The sequence below is a fragment of the Panthera onca genome, chromosome A3 (genome assembly GCF_046562875.1).
Source record: "Panthera onca isolate mPanOnc1 chromosome A3, mPanOnc1 haplotype 2, whole genome shotgun sequence".
In the NCBI taxonomy this organism is placed as follows: Eukaryota; Metazoa; Chordata; class Mammalia; order Carnivora; family Felidae; genus Panthera; species Panthera onca.
The window spans coordinates 123,502,490-123,523,941 of NC_138341.1; the positions used below are offsets into that span (position 1 = coordinate 123,502,490).

Consider the following 21,452-nt stretch of genomic DNA (forward strand, 5'->3'; position numbering starts at 1 on the left):
CAGTAGTCTTAACTTGGCAAGGCCATGGCAGCAGTTGGAGCTTGGGCTGTGGTCCACCCTGATCATGGTGCAGTGGGATGACTGGCACTTGGCTGGAATCTGGGGATTGAAGAGGGGTGGGTGCCAGGTCTGAGAAGGTCTAGACTGGGGAGTGAGGTATTATTCAGCAGTAGGGTTCATGGGATTTGGCATGTGGCCATCCTTGGGGGCTGAGGTCTCAGTTCACCACAGGACGGGCATCTGCCTGGGACAGACCCATCTCTACACTCTGCTTCAGTGCCTCTGGTTCCCAAGGGAGACTTGAAGACCAATCCTCTTGCCTGGGGCCCTGTCCTGTAAAGAGGAGGACTGGGAGTTAGTCTGACTCTGACACACCCCTGTCCTGTTGAATTTGTACATGGGGTCTTGTCGCTCAGCATGGCAGAGCCCTCCTCAGGTAACCCCCGGTTTGAGCCTGGCTAAGTCCTTCCTGCACCTCCTGTGGCCAAGCCAGATGCTGCAGCCAGTTCTATGGCAGGGCCACATCTGCCACATGCCCCTGTGCCTTTGTTGATTTCCTGGCCTGGACCCCTTCCCCCGCCCCCCACCAACTCCTTCCCCCAGGGACCTGTAGATCCTAGGCTTCATCACTGAATGGTCCCCGCGGGGCTATCAGCATTGACAGGTGACCCCAGTGAGGGACTAAGGGACCTTCATACCTAGGGTTCACTGTGACTCGGTAGGACACCTACATCAAAATCGGATGCAACAAGCCTCTGAGACCACCTGCCCTCCAGTCCTCCCACCCTAGATTTATGATAGGCTCCCAGAGAGCTGTTGTTAGGCAGGTGGTCAGTGGCTGCACCTCAGTGAGCTGGCCTACAACCCACCAGGGGCTTTCTGACAGTGCCTGCTCCTGGCTGCCTTGTCCACCTATGCCCAGGGCCTGTCCTGAGGCTCCCTGCTAATTGCAAACATGTTAACTTGCCACCTCTGGCGAACTCTGCACTGGAGCTGTTCTCTGCTTCATGCAGTAAGTGAACAGGCATCGAGGGTCCCCCGTGTGCCTGGTGCTGAGGATACAAGAATAAACGCCAAGACGCTTCCAAACAACCTTATTCTCACAGGGCTTAGATTCTAGAGAGGGCATAAGCCAACATCTGTACACAAGCCAGAGGGGCTTTGAAGAAAGAAAGCAGGGGAAACGTGAATGGCATGGGGGCCAGGCTGCCTGCTAGGAGGAAAGGGAGGCTTGGGTGAGGAGGCCAGATGCAGCCCCTGGCCACCGTGGGGTCACCATGTGGGCCGCGGGGACTTGTTTACCAGGGTCGGTGCTGAGGGCGCCTTGCGGTTTGATTGGAAGTGTGGGAGCACACATTGCTCCAGTGGGGTCTGCAGCCCCTGGCTGGCCTGGGGAACTTGGTCAGCCGGGTTGATCCAGGGCCCAGTGTTTCCTAGGCCAGTGCGACAAGCAAGAGGGAGTGATGATGAGGTGCTGAGGTGCCGGGTACCTGACTTCAGGGAGGGAGTAGGGCAGAAGACAGGTGGGAGGGAAAGGCGGGATTCAATTAGGATGGCAGAGGCTGAGTGTCCTGACAAGATCCAGATGGTGGCTCAGTATCTGCTGGCTCACATGGCCCGAAGGTGAAGGAGACGGGGTCAGAGGAACAGAGGCTGTGGGATTGGATTCTGGCAACTGCCCTCTAAAAATTACTGCTCCTGGCAGCCACGCCCCTGCACGGGTCACGTGACTTACGAAGCCCAATGGGAAGCCCCTGATTGCCGCGTGAGGGATTGTGGGAAAGCCTGCTGAGAGAGGCGGGAATGACCAGGTGACTCCAGGCGCGTGAGCGAGCACATCCTAAGCCATCCAGCCTCACCTGATCTGGCCCAGTCCGGAACTGCTCGGCCGACCACGGACTCTTGAGAAATAGGAAATCGGTATTGTTTTAAGTGCCACTAAATTTGGGGGTGGTTTGTTGATACGGGCGCTGTTGCACAGTCAGCCGACGTTGGTCAGGTGTCCTGGCCCTCACGGAGCGGGAGGCCACAGCCGAGAGTTAAAGCCCGGGCTGGACCAGCACCAGGGTGGAAGAGCAAGGCGTGGCAGTGAGCAGCCCGTATGGCAGTCACGAAGAACTCCGAATGCGAAAATGGTGTTCTCAGCTCGAGGTTGCTGCTGGGGTTCGGGAGCAGGCTAGGCGCCCCCTGGGAGGAGCGGGGCAGGTGGACATTGCGCGACGCGTTGGGGACTTACGTTTAGCTACAGGGCGTCTGTATGATGTTTGAGATATGTCGTGCAACATTTATTTGCATTTTATATCTCCCCTTTAATAAAGGGAATTGTCTTCTAAGATGTTTTAATACATTTTTGCCTATTTTTTATTTTTAAAAGCCTCACATGAAATTCAAGTGACATAGAAGTGTATAAACTAGAATGCAGAAGTTCCCTCTCATCGATACACCCTCATTTTCCTCAGAGGTGACCACCACTAACGGTATAATGAAATGCTTCCCAGATTCTGCCATGCACCTGAATCACAGTAGGATCCTGTTAAAAGGCAGACTTTGGTCCAGGAGGCTTTTCAGGCAGGGCTTGGGTTTCTAATGAGTTTCCAGGTGATGCTGAGTTGGGGACTGCACTTTGGGTAGTAGGGATTAATGGTACTAATCATTCAGTTGATCAAAATCAGTGAGATATCTGGGGCCATTGCTATCTTGTCTTCTTCTGGGTCTCTACAACATCTCCTAGAGTTTCACTCACTCTAAGAACTCAGTCTGGGCAGATTCAGGCCAGCCCTGGCCATGTGGTTTCCAGGGTGATAGCTCCCTGGACCCCTTCCACCTGCCCCTGATTCTCAGGCAGTGGGACATCCTCTTGGGAAGGGCCTGTCTAGTTGCAGTTACACCTGTGTTGTACTGGCTTATTGTACATTATTGACTCTCCCGTTTGCATGTAATATCCAAGGGAGCAGGGATGATACCAGCCATGTTCACGGCTTTATCCCCAGCACTGATTAGTGACTGGCACATAGTAGGTGCTCAACAAATATTTGTTGAATGAATATGAAAACCAGGAGGGATCAGTGATGCTGTGGCCATTGTTGGGCATTCATGAGCTAAGGATCTCATGTTGGACTACTTGAGGTGGGGTTGTCCTCTTGCCAAGACCAACGAAAGATCTGACTTTCTGCTATGTGACCATAGGGCCTGACCAAAAAGTGTCTGTGTCTGAGAGTTGTATGTGTATCTTGAGAGTCCCCCACTTCTTCCATTCCAGCCACCAGAGGTCCTTCCCAGAGTCATACCCCACCTTTTCCCAGATGCAGGCTTCCCTGTCCCAGGCTGGACCATGTCCTCCATCGTCACCTGTGCTGGAGTGCCCAGAGATTAAACTGACTCTGAAGGCCTGATACACAGTCTCTGCTCATGACTGATAATCACAGATCCCTTCTACGTGCCAGACTCAGTTTTGTTCCCTTTTTATTGTGGTTTAAAACATAGCAAAGTTTACCATCTTAACTTTTCCTAAGTATACAGTTCAACCATGTTAACTATATGCACATTGTCATGCAACAGATAGCTAGAATTTTTTCAGCTTCTGAAATTGAAACTGGACCCATTAACTCCTCATTTCCCCCTCCCCCAGTCTCTGGAAACCACCATTCTACCTTCCAATTCTATGAATTTGACTACTCTTAAGTATCTTGTATAAAGTAGAATCATATTGTTTTGTGATAGCTGATTTAACTTCACATAATATCAAGGTTCATCCTTGTTGTAGTTTGTATCAGAATTTCCTTCCTTTTTAAAAAATTCTTTTTAAGTTTATTATTTTTTTGAGAGAGAGAGCACACTTGGGGAAGGGGCAGGGAGAGAGAAGGAGAGAGAGAATCCTAGGCAGGCTCCGCACCACCAGTGCTTGGACTCACGAACCAGACTCAAAATCATGACCTGAGCCGAAGTTGGATGCCTAGCCAACTGAGCCACACAGGCACCCCAGAATTTTCCTTTTTAAGGCTGAATAATATTCTGCTGCATGTATAGACCACATTTTACTTACCCATTCATCTTTCTGTGAATGGACACAAGGTTGCTTCCACCTCTTGTCAGTTGTGAATAAGGCTGTCAACATGGGTGTGCAGATATCTCGAGATCCTGTTTTCAGTCCTTTTGGCTGTATACCCAGAGGTGGGATTGATGGATCATATGGTAATTCTTTTTTTTTTTAATTACAATTTTTTTAGTGTTTATTTATTTTTGAGAGAGAGAGAGAGAGAGGGAGCACGAGCAGGGGAGGGGCAGAGAGAGAGGGAGACACAGGATCCAAAGCAGGCTCCAGGCTCTGAGTTGTGAGCACAGAACCCAATGTGGGGTTCAAACTCATGAACCGCAAGATCATGACCTGAGCTGAAGTTGGACACTTAACTGACTGAGCCACCCAGGCTCCCCTAATTTTTTTTTAATGTTTATTTATTTTTGAGAGACAAAGTGCAAGCAGGGGAGAGGCAGAGAGAGGGAGACAGAATCTGAAGCAGGCTCTAGGCTCTGAACTGTCAGCACAGAGCCCGTTGTGGGGCTTGAACTTGCAAAGCATGAGATCATGACCTGAGCCGAAGTTGGACGCTTAATCAACTGAGCTGCCCAGGTGCCTTGGTAATCCTATTTTTAATTTTAGTTGTTTATATTTTGTTTCACTTAGGTTTTTGGTACTTCCAGGAAAAGCTGTGTGCTGGGCTCTTAGAGCTTTTGCAATGATGGTATGACTCTGTCACCACCTGGTGGCCATTAGTGTTTTTGCAGCAGCAGGTAAAGTGGGCCAAAGAAGTTTTTTTAGGTCTTGGAAAAGTCCTTGAAGCATTTTTCTGTTTTTCAGGCCTTCTCTCCAGCATCCTCATCAAGCAGTTGTCTGACCTTTGCTTGAACACCTCCACTGATTGGGAGAGGTGGCTTTATTACTTATCAGCCAGCTCCATTGTTGGACACCAATTGTGAAGAAAAGGATTCTTTAGAGAAAAAAATCCTCCCCCTTAGTAATATCAAATAGGAATAACTAAGGTGCATTGGGAGCTGGTTTGTGGGGAAATTGGAGATCCAGGAAAGGTATTTGATAGGCCAGGATGAGCTTGAGAGCCTGACTGCCAGAATTAGCCATTTTCTCAGCAGACCCTAGCATGAATCAATCTGTCCTGTTTCCATAGGTCACCAAGTCTCTGATTTAGAAATGACAGTGATTCAGCCTCCCCTAAAGATGGAGTTTATGTTTCCACCTTAGGCCATATGTGTTTTAAAGTGATTAAAGCTGATTGGAGCACCTGGGTGGCTTAGATGGTTAGGCATCTGACTCTTCATCCCAGCTCAGATCTTCATTTCATGGTTGTGAGTTCAAGCCTTGCAATGGGCTCCATGCTGGGTGTGGAGCCTACTTAATAATAAGCTAATAAAGTAATTAAAGCTGAGTTTCAGTCTGAGCTAAGAATGAAACTTTTCACTGATGTAGACCAGTGGTCTCAGCTGGTCAGGATGAAGGTGTTTTACGTGTATGTTAATTAAGGCTGCCCTATAGGTATCTAGGTTAAAGTATGCACCAAATGGAACAGTCTGACAAGGACTGGTGTAAAGCCTGAGTTGCAAGTGCATCTTCAGAAAGGCACAATTGAGCATATGTTTGTCCCCTCTCTGGGAAAGAGTCCCTGCCCCCTGCCCAGTGAGCAGCCTGGCCTGGTATCCAGTAGGTGCTCAGTAAATGTCTCATTCTGCCATGAAGTGATGTGGCAGTGAGAAAGGCCTTGGGAAGCTGGGACCAGAGGGATAGGGGAAGCTTTGTCATTTTTTTAGTGTTGATTTCTATCTTAATTGTCCTGTGGTCAGAGAACATAGTCTCTGTGGTTTCAAGTCTTTGAAATTTGTTGAAACTTACTTTATGATCAAGCATACAGTCAATTTTGTAAGTGTTCCTCATGAGTCTGAAAAGAATGTATAGTCTTCAGGCATTGAGGGCAGTGTCCCATTTTTGACACATGCTAATCCTATTGTTTACATGTCCAATATCCTGGTTTTTTGTCTGCTTTTTGTAAACCTAGATTAGTCAACCTCCAAATGATGCATGGTAAGAATGTTGTTTCAAGCAGCTGAATGTTGGGGTGGTTTGTTACTCAGAATCATTATATGACAACTAGCTGATACACAAGGTAGACTTGTGTTCACTAGAAAGCCCTAGAAAATAGTGCACCCGGGGCACAGCTGGGTGGAGGAGGAACTTAGGAGACCTGGAGTTCCCAGAACTGGACTGGAAATGAGTGGGATGAAGGGTTCTAGAAGCCAGAGCCATGTGACTGTGCCTATGTCTTGATTATTCCCTAGGACATGGGGCAAGTTTTCTAGGGCTCTTCTGACTTTGGATCAGACAGACCTAGATGTGAATCCCAGCCTGGCTGTTACTGGCTATGTTTCTTTCCTGCTCTGAGCCTTGGTGTCCTCGTGATAAAATGGGGAGAATCCTTAACCTTTCACATTGTTGAAGGGGCTGGAGAGAACACTGGCACACATCTGGGGCTTAGAAAATACGGGCTCTTAGCGATGCTACTACAAAATGCTTTCTCATTCCTTTCTCATGCTTAAGAAACCGTGCAGAGGAGGAGTTCGTATCCATGCTTCAGTGGAGTGCTCCAAGGGGAAGTTACCAGCTAGGGCCTGGGGCATGACTTGAGCCACTCTTCACTTGCAGGCTCGCACTTAAGTGTGCCCTGTTCTGTGTCATCACTTGCTTCATAGTTATCAGCCAGAGAAGCAGTGTGGTGCAGGAGAGCATTAGGTATGGGTTCAGTTTTTAAAGACTTTCCATAAAAGTTCAACAGACAGACAAGTACACAAATCCCAAGTCTACAGCTGGATGAATCCTCACAAAGTAAACACAGTCATGTAACCAGCACCCACATCGAGAGAGAGAACATGACCAGCACCCCAGAAACTCCCCTTTCCATCCTGCCAAGGGTAACCATCACCCTGACCTTAAGCACCATATTATTTTGCCTTTTTAAAAAATGTTTTATTTTTATATTTTTGAGAGAGCAAGTGTGCCTGAGTGGGGGAGAAGCACAGAGAGAGGGGGACAGAGGATCCGAAATCAGCTCTGTGCTAATGGACTGCTTAAACTGACTGAGCCAGCCAGGTGCCCTTGTTTTGCCTTAAAAATTTTTTTAATGTTTTTATTTTATTTTATTTTATTTTATTTTATTTTATTTTATTTTTTAACACTTATTTATTATTGAGAGACAGAGGGAGACAGAGCATGAGCAGGGGAGGGGCTGAGAGACGGGGAGACACAGAATCTGAAGCAGGCTCCAGGCTCTGAGCTGTCAGCACAGAGCCCGACATGGGGCTCGAACTCACAAACCGTGAGATCATGACCTGAGCCGAAGTCAGACGCTTAACTGACCGAGCCACCCAGACGCCCCTGTTTTTATTTTTGAGCGAGAGAGACGGAGTGTGAGTGGGGAAGGGGCAGAGAGAGGGGGAGACACAGAATGTGAAGCAGGCTTCAGGCTCTGAACTGTTGGCACAGAGCCTGACACGGGGTGGGGCTCAAACTCACAGATGGTGAGATCATGACCTGAGCTGAAGTTGGGTGCTTAACCTGCTGAGCCAGCTAAGTGCTCTCTGTTTTGCCTTTTTAATATTTTATTTTTATTTATTTATTTTTAAATATTTTATTTTTAAGTAATCTCTACTCCCAATATGGGGCTCAAACGTACAACCCCAAGATCAAGAGTCAAATGCTGTACAGACTGAGCCAGCCAGTTGACCCTGTTTTGTCTCTTGAAGCTTTTATTTTTACTTTACTTTTATTATTATTATTATTTTTTATTTGAGAGAGAGAGGTATGAGCGGGGAAGAGGGACAGAGGGAGAGAGAGAATCTAAAGCAGGCTCCAATCTCAGCATGGAGCTCGATGTGGGGCATGACCTCAACCTCTGCTGAAATGAAGAGCTGCCATTCAACTGACTGAACCACCCAGGTGCCACTTGCCTTTTTTTTTTTTTTTTTTTAATTTTTTTTTCCAATGTTTTTTGTTTATTTTTGGGACAGAGAGAGACAGAGCATGAACGGGGGAGGGGCAGAGAGAGAGGGAGACACAGAATCGGAAACAGGCTCCAGGCTCCGAGCCATCAGCCCAGAGCCTGACGCGGGGCTCGAACTCACGGACCGCGAGATCGTGACCCGGCTGAAGTCGGACGCTTAACTGACTGCGCCACCCAGGCGCCCCTAAACCACAATTTCTTTATCCATTCATCAGTTGATGGACATTTAGGCTCTTTCCATCATTTGGCTATTGTTGAGAGTGCTGCTATAAACATTGGGGTACAAGTGCCCCTATGCATCAGTACTCCTGTATCCCTTGGGTAAATTCCTAGCAGTGCTATTGCTGGGTCATAGGGTAGGTCTATTTTTAATTTTCTGAGGAACCTCCACACTGCTTTCCAGAGCGGCTGCACCAGTTTGCATTCCCACCAACAGTGCAAGAGGGTTCCCGTTTCTCCACATCCTCTCCAGCATCTATAGTCTCCTGATTTGTTCATTTTGGCCACTCTGACTGGCGTGAGGTGATATCTGAGTGTGGTTTTGATTTGTATTTCCCTGATGAGGAGCGATGTTGAGCATCTTTTCAAGTGCCTGTTGGCCATCTGGATGTCTTCTTTAGAGAAGTGTCTATTCATGTTTTCTGCCCATTTCTTCACTGGGTTATTTGTTTTTCGGGTGTGGAGTTTGGTGAGCTCTTTATAGATTTTGGATACTAGCCCTTTGTCCGATATGTCATTTGCAAATATCTTTTCCCATTCCGTTGGTTGCTGTTTAGTTTTGTTGGATGTTTCCTTTGCTGTGCAGAAGCTTTTTATCTTCATAAGGTCCCAGTAATTCACTTTTGCTTTTAATTCCCTTGCCTTTGGGGATGTGTCGAGTAAGAGATTGCTACGGTTGAGGTCAGAGAGGTCTTTTCCTGCTTTCGCCTCTAAGGTTTTGATGGTTTCCTGTCTCACATTCAGGTCCTTTATCCATTTTGAGTTTATTTTTGTGAATGGTGTGAGAAAGTGGTCTAGTTTCAACCTTCTGCATGTTGCTGTCCAGTTCTCCCAGCACCATTTGTTAAAGAGACTGTCTTTTTTCCATTGGATGTTCTTTCCTGCTTTGTCAAAGATGAGTTGGCCATACGTTTGTGGGTCTAGTTCTGGGGTTTCTATTCTATTCCACTGGTCTATGTGTCTGTTTTTGTGCCACTGAAAAACTTTCAAAAGACTTAAGTCTTTCACTGTTTTAAAAATGTGTATTTTAATTTTTACCAGATAGTATATTCACATGTATTCACATGTAAAAGGTACTGAAGGGTTGGTTGCAGGCAGTGCTCCATGGCAGATGATTGAAATTGTCTAACACAACATGAACTTGCTATAGCAAGAAGGTTTAACCTATTCAGGTGTTTTCTCCCCATGAGATCAGCTGTTGCATATACTTAAACAGTGTTGCAGCTGTCGCTAAAGTGCACTTGAGATATGCCCTTGTACAGACTCATGAGGGAGGAAAAAGAGGGTCGGGAGTACCCACCTTCACAAACTACATGGTCTTCTGAGGCATCCCTCTTCATTTCAATATTCCCTAACAGTTAATACCTCTACTGTTTGGGGACATTCCTTTTTTTTTTTTTTTTTTTTTTTTTAAGTTACTTATTTATTTTGAGAGAGACAGAGAGTGCAAGTGGGGCAGGGGCAGAGGGGGTGAGTACAGAGGGACAGAGGATCCTAAGCAGGCTCTGTGCTGACAGTAGAGAGCCTGATGTAGGGCTTGAGCTCATGAACTATGAGATGATGACCTGAGCTGAAGTCTGACACTTAATCAACCAGGCCACCCAGGCGCCCCTGGGACATTCCATTCTTAGCATGAATTTCTTACATATGAAATAACAGTAGATGAATTTGATCTGTGAATCCTCTTAGAATTGGAGGTAGCATTGGGTTAGTGTATGGTTTTCTGAGGGGAGGGTTCCAAAGCAAAAGGGGACAGGGTTTTAAATGTTCATGAGACACAATGAGGTGTAATGTAAACCACAGAATTAAACTTTTACTTCCTTCTTTTTTCTATGTAGAAAAAAAAATAAAAGGTACTAAAGTGTCTGTAGACTAAAGTCTCTCTCCCCTGACTTTCCGTCACCTAGTTGCCTCCCCTGGAGAGAGCTGATCATTTTCTTTCTTTTTTTTTAAAGATTTTTTTAAGTGTATTTATTTATTTTGAGAGACAGAGAGTGCGAGTCAGGGAGGAGAGAGGAGAAAGAGAACACCAAGCAGGCTCTGTGCTATGAGCACAGGGCCTCACATGGGGCTTGATCTCACAGACAGTGAGATCATGACCTGAGCAGAGATCAGGAGTCAGACACTTAACCAAATGAGCCCCCAGCTGCCCCGAGAGCTGGTAAGTTTCTAGGGAAGAGACTAACAAGCTTTTTCTGTGAGGGATCAGTTAGACATTGTATGCTTTGTAGGTGGACCGCTGTCCTAGTGTATCCTTGAGAGAAATGTTATGCAAATATAAGCCCATACATGCATATGTTCTTTCCCACAACTGGGCAAAAATGGTAGCATAATATACAGAATGTTCTGGACTTGGCTTTTATCAGGTAAACCAGGAGTTGGCAAACTATGTCCCACAGGCCAAATCTAGCCTGTTATGAGTTTCTATAAATAGCTTTATTGGAACCTATATTTATTTGTTTACATATTGTTTGTGGCTGCTTCCATGCCACTAAGGCAGAGCTGAATAGCTGTGACAGAGAACATGTGGTTTATAAAGCCTCTGGCCTTTTTTGTTTGCTCTCTGGGCTATTAGAGAAAATGCTTGCTGGTGTCTGAGTTAAACACTATGTTTTAGCCTTTCTAAGCCAGTATTGAAAGCGCTGCCTCACCCTTTCTCATGGCAGCATACTATTTCTGTATATGGCTGCACCGTAATTCATTTAATCAAACCCTCTCGCAAGAGGTATTTGGATCATTTCTGACTGACCTTTACTGCTACAAATAACATGGCAGTGGGTAACCTTGCACTCACTTCTTCTTCTGCAAGTGTGAATATATTTACAGGATGCATTCCTAGAAGTAGAATCGCGCCATCGAAGCAGAGCACACTGGTCATTTTGACAGCTTCTGTCAAATTGCCCTCCGCAGAGATTTATCAGCTTACCTTCTCACCAATGTTACGAAAGTGCCTGTTTGCCCCATCTTTGCCAGCAGAATGTCCTGCCAGCCTTTAGATCTTTACCAACTGCTTCATGAAAAACGAGGTGTCCCAGGTGGCTCACTTCGCACTTTTATTCTGGGGAGTTGCATCTCCTTTCCGGCATTTAAGAGGCAAGCGCTGCTTTCTGCCGCTGGTGGTTTATCCTCCTGGTCTGAGAGTCTTCTGGGGGGTGGTCAGTCTTGGGGAATGGGCCTCTCTCTCTCTGGCTCTCTTATGTCACTTTCGCAAACAAGCTTTTGGGGAACAAAAGTTTTAAGGACAAATGTGGGATGGCAGTTAGTGCTGTCGACATTCCAGACGTCAGAACTGGGGAGCCAGGGGTGCTCTGGAGGGATATTTCCACTCTTCTCTGAACTTGGAAGGCTAACTTTCAGAGGGTACAGGCTGTCCTCTTCCTCCATTGTGCTTCTGCTGACACAGGCGGCCTCGTGCTCCTCCAGCTTTTTGATGGGGACCACGTGGCAGGCGTTGTATTTGCAGCTGGCCATCTTTTTGGCTTTCTTGGGGTTCTTTCTCCTGCAGGATGCCAGGTGGTACTGAAATCTGCTGAGTGGGACTTGGTGGTGCGGGTTGTAAGGGCAAATTTCTAAGGCTTCTGGCTCCATGAGAAATTGTTCTTGAGGCAGAGTAGCTCACTTCCCAGATTCAAAATGAAATGCCCCTGTTGGAAGAGCCCTTGGTAAGGAGGATGGAGCTGTCCTCTGCCCAGAGTTGGCTCTTAGAACTCTGTTGGCCAAGGTCTTAACAACTCATGTTTCCGGTGCTCTGCAACCATAAGTGGTGGGTTAGGAAAGGGACAAGGAACTGTCGGGGGCAGCTGCACAGAGAGCAGCGTTACACAGAAGAACCGTATAAAGCACATGCGAGAGCCAGAACACCACAGCAGCCCCACAGGAAGGTGAAGGGGGTACATGCCAGCTCCGCTTGATTCCTAGAGGTACGCTGTGTGATGTCAGAGAGCAGTCATGAATGGTCACAATGGGCAGCTGGAGTCATCAGTGAAAGGCCACTTGTCCATCGCTTTCAAGAGGTGGGGTAGCTTTGGGGAAAGCTGCCATTCAAAATTGCTGGTGACGTGTCTTTTGTCATTTAACTGTTTCTAAACTTATATGTTTAATGTAATTCCTGATATATTTGAGTTTAAATCTATTATATTGTGCTTCCTGACCTATTCTTTGGTTGATTTTTTTCTCTCTTCCTCGCTAATTTTAGATAGACAGTTTAAAAAACTTCTTTCCATTTCCCCCACGGTTTTGTAAGTTACACATTCTCTAATCATTAGTAGTTACTTTACAGATTGAAACATTCGTAAATAACTTACCAAGGTTTAAAGTTCATAAAAGTCTCATCCTCTTTCCAAGTAGTACAGGACTTTCTCTACATACACTTTCCTCTTGACTTATTGTGTTATTATTTTAAGCCTAATTTTAAAAAGTTGCCCAGACAGCATTGCTACTGTCATTCCACACGGTCCAGGTTTGTTGCCACTTGTCCTCATGTTGACTTCTCTCTGCTGCTTGTATTTCAGACCTGCCACGTGGGATCACTTGGTTTCCGTTAGAGGTTTACCTTTTAGAGTGTTCTCCTGATGAACTCTTTTGGTTTTGTTTGTCTGAAATCGTCTTTATCTTATCCTCCTTCTTGAAGAATAACTTTGTGGAGTATAGTTGTGCTATTTTCCTTTCTTCACTGAAGCGGAGTTCAGTTTCTTCCAGCTTCCACTAGGGTTGAGAATTCAGAATTCCACCACTACCTAACTTCTTGTGAAGGTAATCTGTTTCTTTTCATGTCTCTTTTAAAGAACTTTTCTTTCTCTTTAGTTTTTCTGTAGTTTCACTATCATGTTGACATGTGGGTCTCTTTTTTATTTATTCTTTGTTTTTACTTTTAGACCTCTGGAATCTGTGGATTAGTGTCTTTCATTAGTTTTGGGAAATGTTCAGCCATTGTCTCTTCAAATATTGCTTCTACCTTATTCTCGTACTTCCACTGAAGTGATACATGTCACTTCCGCCGACATTTCATTGTCCTGAGTGAGCCTTCTGGCCACACTACACTCTTGGTCAAAGAGGGACAGTCCTATTGTGTACCCAGAAGGAGGAGAATAGGAACCTTGTCAAGAGTCCTAAAAGGTACCGGGCTGCTCAGTCTGTGGAGTGTGTGACTCTTGATCTCAGGGTTGTGGGCTCGAGCCCCATGTTGGGTGTAGAGATTACTTAAAAATAAAATCTTTAAAAAAAAAGTCCTAAGAATGTCCTGTGTCTCCTTGTCACCAATATTTGTTTCCCTTTTCTCCACACACACATAACATACTCCCTCCATCTCCAAGGGAGAAAACCCAAAGTCCTAACTTAGAGTGGGGGATAAACACCTTGGTCAGTGCTCACTGGGGGCTGCTTGCGTTCTGGCAGGAACTTACTCTAGAATGCTGGACATTCTAGTGCTTCCAACCAACCTGTTGCTGTGAGGAATGAAGGGCTCACGGAGTCGTGCTCACTGTACCCCCTTTACTCCCCATCCCCCTAGGGATAGCTCCTGGATACTTTGTTGAGAAGGTGTCCTTGGTAAATTGTAACTTCCATTCCATTTATGGGATAGAGTGCCCATTTTCTGTAAGCCTGCAACCCAGTATTGGAGGATGTATGACACTGGCCCTGCTGGGAGTTAACATGTGGTTTGGTATCTGCTCTTCCATTCCCCCAAAGCCTGGCACAGTTTGTGGGCGATGCTTACAATGCTTTTTCAGTTCCTAGTCCCGTAGCCTTTTTCATGCTTATGACCAGGGCTGACCCAGACACTGAGTAATTCAGGCATGTGTAAGTCTGCAAATGGAGATGATAATGAAAGCACTTCACCCGTCATTGAAATCCACATAATAAGGAATGGGGCATTAGCTATTGCAGGCTTCTTTGTGGCCAAGTACCCATTAGTGTGGCAGGCCAGCATTTAGTCCATTATGGAGAGAGGGAAGACTGGACTTGATAATGCTTCTAATGGACATCTTGAATGGTCTGCAAGCCTGCAGCCTTCTCCCAGCATCTGTTCTGAGCCTGGGACCTGACAGGTTGCTCACCATGGAAACTTGAAGGGAGCGAGGGCTGCAGACACACCTATCTAAGCAGCACTTTCTGGGCCTGTCTGCACCTACATGACCAATAATGCAAGTGAGGTCAGATTCTGCTCATTACCCTCCCGCACTTACCCTCTTGAGAGGTGCTACCGACAGATGGTAATGCAGGCGTGGAGAGAGAAGGTCATGGAGCATGCAGGAATAATGTTTTCTGAAAATGCACAGTTGTGTGTCTTGGCCAGCCAAGTCATCACTTGTCATTATGGGGTGGGATGGAGCCATTAGAGGATTAGAGTCACAAGCTTGGGAGGACATATTACATCAAGACTGGCTTCTCTCCCAGGGCTGGCATCCCTTCTGGAACATCCCTGGAGGATGGTCATATGGTGACAGGGAGCTCCCTACTCCCTAGAGAGTTTTGCTGTGGGTTTCTTACACTGAGCTGAGCCAAGCAGCCTCCTCATACCCCTTAGCATGTCAGTGTGAACTCTGTGCCCTCTGCTCTGGGAACATCCTTCAGTATGTAAGGATATCCCAAACATACCAAACTCATGTCATGTGTATGTGGCGCTGGGGTGTGTTGTCCACTCCATTTCTGGCTCCCAGTGTCTCCCTGCATGTCCAGCAGACAGGTGTGGACAGCCTAGATAGCCCCCCTGAGAACTCGAATTCTGGCCCGGGATTTCCTCTATGCTGTCTTCTGCCGGCTGCTCTTTGCTCAAGGCTGCCCTGGTCTCAGCCCACTGGGCTCCTGCTAGCCCCTTTGACTTGAGGACTTTATTTTGAAAACCCTCCCTGTTGCGCGGTACAGTGCTGCTCAAACTGTAACATGCATACGAATCGCCTGGGATCTTGTTAAGATGCCAGGCTGGGTGAAGTTTTTGGTTATCTCTGTCAGGTTTATGTATCATGGCTGTGCTAGATTTGTAGATGAGTTGGAGCACATTTTATCTTTTTCTGCTTTCTGGGTAGTTAAACAGCCTAGGAACATTGTTGGAAAGTTTTAAAGAACTTGTCTACTAAACACTCTGACTCCTAACACTTTTGGGAAATAGTTCTATGTCCATGTTCACCTTGGTTCCATGGTTTTCTGCTTCTCTTGGCAATTCTCACTTTTCTAGAAAAATATGCTGTTAGGGACTGAATTGTGTCCCCCTGCCCCCCCAATTCATGTGTGGAGGCCCTATCTTCAATGCGATGGTATTTGTAGGGGCCTTTAGGGAAGTAATTCAAGTTAAATGAGATATAAGGGTGGGGCCCTCATCCAGTAGAGCTGGTGTCCTTATAAGAAAAGAATGAGGGGCGCCTGGGTGGCGCAGTCGGTTAAGCGTCCGACTTCAGCCAGGTCACGATCTCGCAGTCCGTGAGCTCGAGCCCCGCGTCAGGCTCTGGGCTGATGGCTCGGAGCCTGGAGCCTGTTTCCGATTCTGTGTCTCCCTCTCTCTCTGCCCCTCCCCCGTTCATGCTCTGTCTCTCTCTGTCCCAAAAATAAATAAAAAACGTTGAAAAAAAAATTAAAAAAAAAAAAAAAAAGAAAAGAATGAGACTGCAGAGATATCTCTCCACAGGAGCACAGAGGAGAGGCCATATGAGGACATGGTGAGGTGGCCATCTGCAAGCCGGGAAGAGAGATCCCACCAGACACCAACCCTGCCAGCACTGTGATCTTGAACTTCCAGCCTCCAGAATTGTGAGAAAATGAACTTTTGTAGTTTAAGCTACCCAATCAGTGGTATTTTGTTATGCAGCCTGAGCAGACTGATATACAGGCATTCCCCACTGAACATTCTAGATAAACTAGGATACTGTGTGTATTGTTTATCTCTTATAATTTGAAAACTCTTCTCCGCATCTTTGGTTAAATTTCCTTTACTTTTCTAATTTTTATTTATTTTTTTGTACTCTCTCTCTTTCATGCTCCCTGCCCTCTCTCTTTATTGGGATTTTACAAGTCTAGGTATCTTACAGCTCTTTACAAGGAGCAGAGTCTTTGATTTACCAGTTCTGATTTTTATGTTTTCTAGTTCATTAACTTTTACCTTAACTTTTAATTCTTTCCCTGAGTTTATCTTGTTGCTTATTTTCCAGCTTCTTGAGTTGGATGCTTCATTTACTTTCAGTCTTCCTTATTTTATAACAAAAACATTTAGAGCTACAGGCAGTGTTTAGTTACATTCCATGAGTTTTGCTATGCAGAGATCCAATTGTCATTATGTTCTGAATGGCCTATAATTGCAGTTTTGTTCCCTTCCTTGACTTGAGTTATTTAGGAATAAATTTCCAAGTGATTTAATTTTTTTCATTTATCCTTTGGTTTTTAATCTCTGTTTTTATTGCATTGTGGTCAGATAATGTGACCAAAGAGGATTGCTCATTAGTATCTCTGAGGTTTCCTTGTGGCCTTGAATGTCATCAGTTTTAGTCACTTCCTTACAGATGTTTGAATTTAAATGTTTTTTCTGTTTGTATGTATTTATTATGTGAAGCTGGAACATGAGTTCTACAGGGAGCTGGAATATTATATCCCTTCCCTGGGGAATCGCCATGTCTGTCCACATGATCCAGGAAGTTCTAGGTAAAACAGACTGTGTACCTTCATTTAGCTCAGTGTTTCTGAACCTCAGTTTCTCTTAACGCCTCATAGTGTCTTGAACAGCCAGTTTTCCATGGAAAGTATTTCAGAGAATTTTGTGTTAAGGTCTACTCTTATTCCTTGAGGGACAACTATTTATGAAAGGTCCTAGTACTCAGGCCCCTCCCTTTGGACCTCTGAGCCCATTCTTGAGTTCCTGTTGCTTCTCTGTTCATTTTAGAGAAGGGGGCACTGCAGTGGGGGATGTCTGTGTATCTCTGTAGGAAGCTGTACCAGTCTCAGCGCAGATAGGATTTGCTGTCCTTTTGTTTTGTTACCTTGGAGGCTGAATTGTCTGAAGCACCCAGCCAAGGGTTAACATCAACACCAAGCGTTGGTCCCCTACAGCTGCTCTGGAGCATTAGCTTTCCTACTCCTTATTGCTTTGAGCTTGTCCATTGCATGGAGTCCTGCTGGAGATGTAGCTCTGTTTTCACTTGGGTTTCCCCAGAAGCAGAGCCTCAGATAAGGATTCAGACTCAAGTAGTGTCTTCAGGTAAGTCTCTAGAGAGCGGGGAAGTGAGATATATCTGTATACGTATATAAATATTTTAAAAGAATGAGACAAACACTGTCATGGTATGTCTTCTGTACTTTCTAAAGCTTTCAATGCACATATTTTTCCATAATAAGAAAACCAAGCAAAAAATTGTATTCAGAAAAATATATATGGAAACTAGCAAAGGCTGGCAAAGATTAAAGTGTGAGTGGTTAATCCAGCTACCTCGGTGGGCATCTGAAGGCCTTTGGGGAAATAATGGGGAATGCCTACACATTCTGGAATTGCCCCACCCAAGGGGTCAGGGAGCTGGAACACGTATACCCCGACTTCCACAAGACTCATCTGTTGACAGCTATGTCAGGGGGTTTATAAGTTCCTTGGCCCTTCTGACCTTCCAAGCATGGGCAGTCTTGGTACTACAAATAGATGTGGAGACTGGAGGTTAGGCAGAACATACCGGATCTTCCATATGGGAGGGGAACCCATGCATGGGACCATGCATATGGGAGGGGCACTGACTGCCTCTGCTCCAGGGTCCTTTCAGCTTACTCACACATCTATTTCTTCTTATTTGGTGATTTACGGCACAGCCAGTCCAACAAATGTTTAATGACCAGTTCTTAAAAAAAAAAAAAAAAGTCCCCAACCTATCGCATCTGCTGATTTCCATGGTGTGAACTCTCCCACTGTAGCTACCAGTGGTTTCACAAGGAGCTGGCAAGATCCAGCTCTCCCAGCACACGACTAGCCAGCGCTTCACTGGGTGGGCTTTCCTAGCATTATGTCTCACTTGAAGGATTCTAGCATGTGGTCTGGGCTCCTCCCTCGTTTATATACTAATACAGATTTTTCTGTGTTTTTCCTTTGACCATTTCGGCAGGCATCTGGCAAAAAGCAGTTAAGAGTACACCACTGTCAGTCATCTGGAAGTCCTTTCACTTTTAACCTTTCCGTGGCATTTCACTGCATGTGGGCTTTTCGTAAACAGCACTTATGTGAGTACAGGGAGGGGAAGCCACTGCCCTTTGCTTGCTCTGACATCTCCCCGGGAGGAGCTGCTGACTGCGCTGGCCAGATTGCAGATTGATAAATCCACTCTTCCTCATCTTCCGCATCCCCCCTGCCGTGTGGCAGGGTGGGGGTTGTGTGCCAGCTTCCCCTTCCTCGGCTCTCATTTTCTGATTCACCTGCTATGGTGTGCCGGGTAGCTATATACAATACAGAACACCCAGTTAAACTTGAATTCCCGATAAACAGTGACACTTTTTTAGTGCAAGTATGTTCTGAATATTGCATGGGATATGTTTATGCTAAGAAATTACTTGGTGTGTGTCTGAAATTTGCATTTAAATGGGAATCCAGTATTTTTACTTGCTATATGTGGCAATCTAGGTACTGGTGACTTTGTTCTAGGGGACCACTAGAATAGCTGGCTGTCAGATTTGGATTTGGGTTTTCATGGAACCTGTGGTTAGGGCTCACACCCAATCATAATAATGTGGAAACTTGTTTACCATTTTCCTTTGTTTCTGGAGAGTCTGTGCCTTGGGCACTTTGTAAGGAAGAGTGAATGGCAGGGTGGGATTTAGTGTTCCTGGGTCCTCTAGCACGCTACCGTGGAACACCGGGAAAATCTCACTTTTTGGTTAAAAATTTGGATTTTGGTTTTGGGTCCATCCTGAGTCTTGAATTTAATCTGTGCACATTTATTGTGGCACCTATTATGTTCGGTCTTACTTCTGTCATTTTGTTAGTGCTGTTGTTTTTAATGAGCCATGTTTTCTTGAGTCAGTTTTATTTGTGGGTTAGAAGTCCTGCCTCTTGTATTAATTGTACCCAAGTTTACAAAAATCTTGGATTGCCCATCATATGCTTTTCCTGCCTCTCACATATCTCATGTCTTTGAAACAATTTGGGATAAAGAACCGCATGACTATGATCATGGTTATTCATAATAATTGACTACTGCTCAAAATGAGACCCAAAGAAGGAAGGTGGCAGGGAGGAAACACCCCTACTTCTCTCTTGCCTTCCAGCCTCCACTACCAGAAGCCAGCCAACAAGGGTGTCCACAGAGCCAACCTTCAGGACACAGAGCAGGGTAGGAAAATGGGTGGGTAGAGACTGGGGATGAAGAGCTGGCACACCCTTCTAACTGAACAGATGAGGAGATGGAGGCCTAGACAGGGGAAGGACTTGCCGAAAGTCTCTTAGCAATTGAAGGACAAAATGAGGGCTTTACCCCCAGACCTCTTCATTCCCATATTTGATCTCAAAACTATACTGCTTTCGGGCGCCTGGATGGCTCAGTTGGTTAGGTGGCCGACTTTGGCTCAGGACACAAGTTCAAGCCCCGCGTCAGGCTCTGTGCTGACAGCTCAGAGCCTGGAGCCTGCTGCAGATTCTGTGTGTCTCTTTGCCCCTCCCCTGCTCATGCTCTGTCTCTCTCTTTCTCTCAAAAACAAATAAAAAAGCATAAAAAATTTTAAAAACAAAACAAAACACAAAAAACTGTACTGCTTTACTTCCTTGACACATGACTGTATTTTCTCATTTTCAAACCTTATTATAAAAACAAATCAGAAAATGCAAAAGTATATGAAGAAGAAAATAGCATGTAGCGCATATCCTTCCAAATTGCCTGGACACACACATTTAATAAGACTGGGAGTGGGCTTCAGTTGGTAGGAGGTTTCAGGGTGTGGTGGAGGGGCTGCTGCCTGGAGCTGGACCACGGGGAGGCCTCTCATTGATCAGCCGGTTTATGGGGCTCCTGGCCCTGCCCTGCTGTCTCTTCCAGGCCCAGGGCCACTGCTAACATCCCAGAACTCAGCTTCACCTCCCTTATTTTCACCTGCGCATTTGTAAATTGCTTGTATTTCACTGCTTGTTTTTTATTTCTATAGTACTTTTTATTGTGGGATAAAAATACAGAAAAAAACAAGGCCGCCTGTGTGGCTTAGTCGATTGAGTGACTGACTTTTGATTTCAGCTCAGGTCGTGATCCCAGGGTTATGGGATTGAGCCCTGTGTTGGGCTCCATGCTGTGTGTGGAACCTGCTTAAGATTCTTTCTCTCTCTGTCTTTCTCTCTCCTTCCCTCCCTCCCTCTGTCCCTCTCCCCTGCTCACATGCATGTGCTCTCTCTCTAAATAAATAAATAATACAGAAAAAACATAACAGCCCATATGTACAGGTTAACATATGATTATAACTACTTCCCAGATTAAGGAAAATTGGGTTTCCCAGAAACTTCCCCCCCCCCCCCCATTACAGCCTTCCCCCTTCACCCGGAAATAACCCCTATCCTGGCTTTTATGATAATTTCTGTGCTGTTCTTTATGGTTTTACCACCTGGGCAAGCCATTTATTTTTGGTTATAAAATGCTAATATTTTTATTTGAAAACATTTGGTAATTCTTGGCTTTTTTTTTCACTCTTTCACATCTTCCCCACCCTCTCCCCAGCCCCTATTTATTATAAGTGGAACTATTTTTTTTTCTATCTATTGTGGACTTGCTCCTTTATTTATCTATCTATCCATCTATCTATCTATCTATTTGATTTTTAAAATGTTTATTCAGTTTTGAGAGACAGAGTGTGAATGGGGAGGGACAGAGAGAGGGGGAGACACAGAATCTGAAGCAGGCTTCAGACTCTGAGCTGTCAGCACAGAGCCCGATGCAGGGCTCAAACTCATGGACCTTGAGATCATGACCTGAGCTGAAGTCGGCCACTTAACCGACTGAGCCACCCAGGCGCCCCCGGAGTTCTCTTTTTAAATGAGTTATTTCACATACATACTTTTAAAGAAAAAATTAAGTAAAAGTAATTCAGGTAGCATATGAGATGGGCAAAATGCTGAAGGTGTTACCCAAAAAACCTGAAGTTTGGAAAACACTGTGCTTCATTTATGAAGAGAAAAAAGCCCCGGAGAAGTCTTTGAAGAGTCAGGGACCAGAGGCAGGTGCTGTGTCCCCGGGCAGA

The 21,452-nt window shown here is 45.6% G+C and overlaps 1 protein-coding gene, 1 long non-coding RNA gene and 1 other non-coding gene across 3 annotated transcripts; 2 read left to right on the forward strand and 1 right to left on the reverse strand.

The window, feature by feature from the left end:
• Positions 1-1,573: 1,573 nt before the first annotated feature.
• Positions 1,574-18,458, forward strand: LOC144615799 (uncharacterized). Its single transcript, XR_013554411.2, has 3 exons — positions 1,574-1,920; positions 15,901-16,022; positions 18,347-18,458. It is a non-coding gene; the product is annotated as an uncharacterized LOC144615799 (long non-coding RNA).
• LOC144615979 (small nucleolar RNA SNORA28) lies at positions 9,372-9,496 on the forward strand. The gene has a single exon (XR_013554840.1). It is a non-coding gene; the product is annotated as a small nucleolar RNA SNORA28 (small nucleolar RNA).
• GTSF1L (gametocyte specific factor 1 like) lies at positions 11,312-12,403 on the reverse strand. The gene is given in 2 exon segments (XM_060629143.3): positions 11,312-11,468; positions 11,470-12,403. Coding segments are annotated over 2 exon segments (501 nt in total). The 5' UTR covers positions 11,868-12,403; the 3' UTR covers positions 11,312-11,365.
• Positions 18,459-21,452: the final 2,994 nt, after the last annotated feature.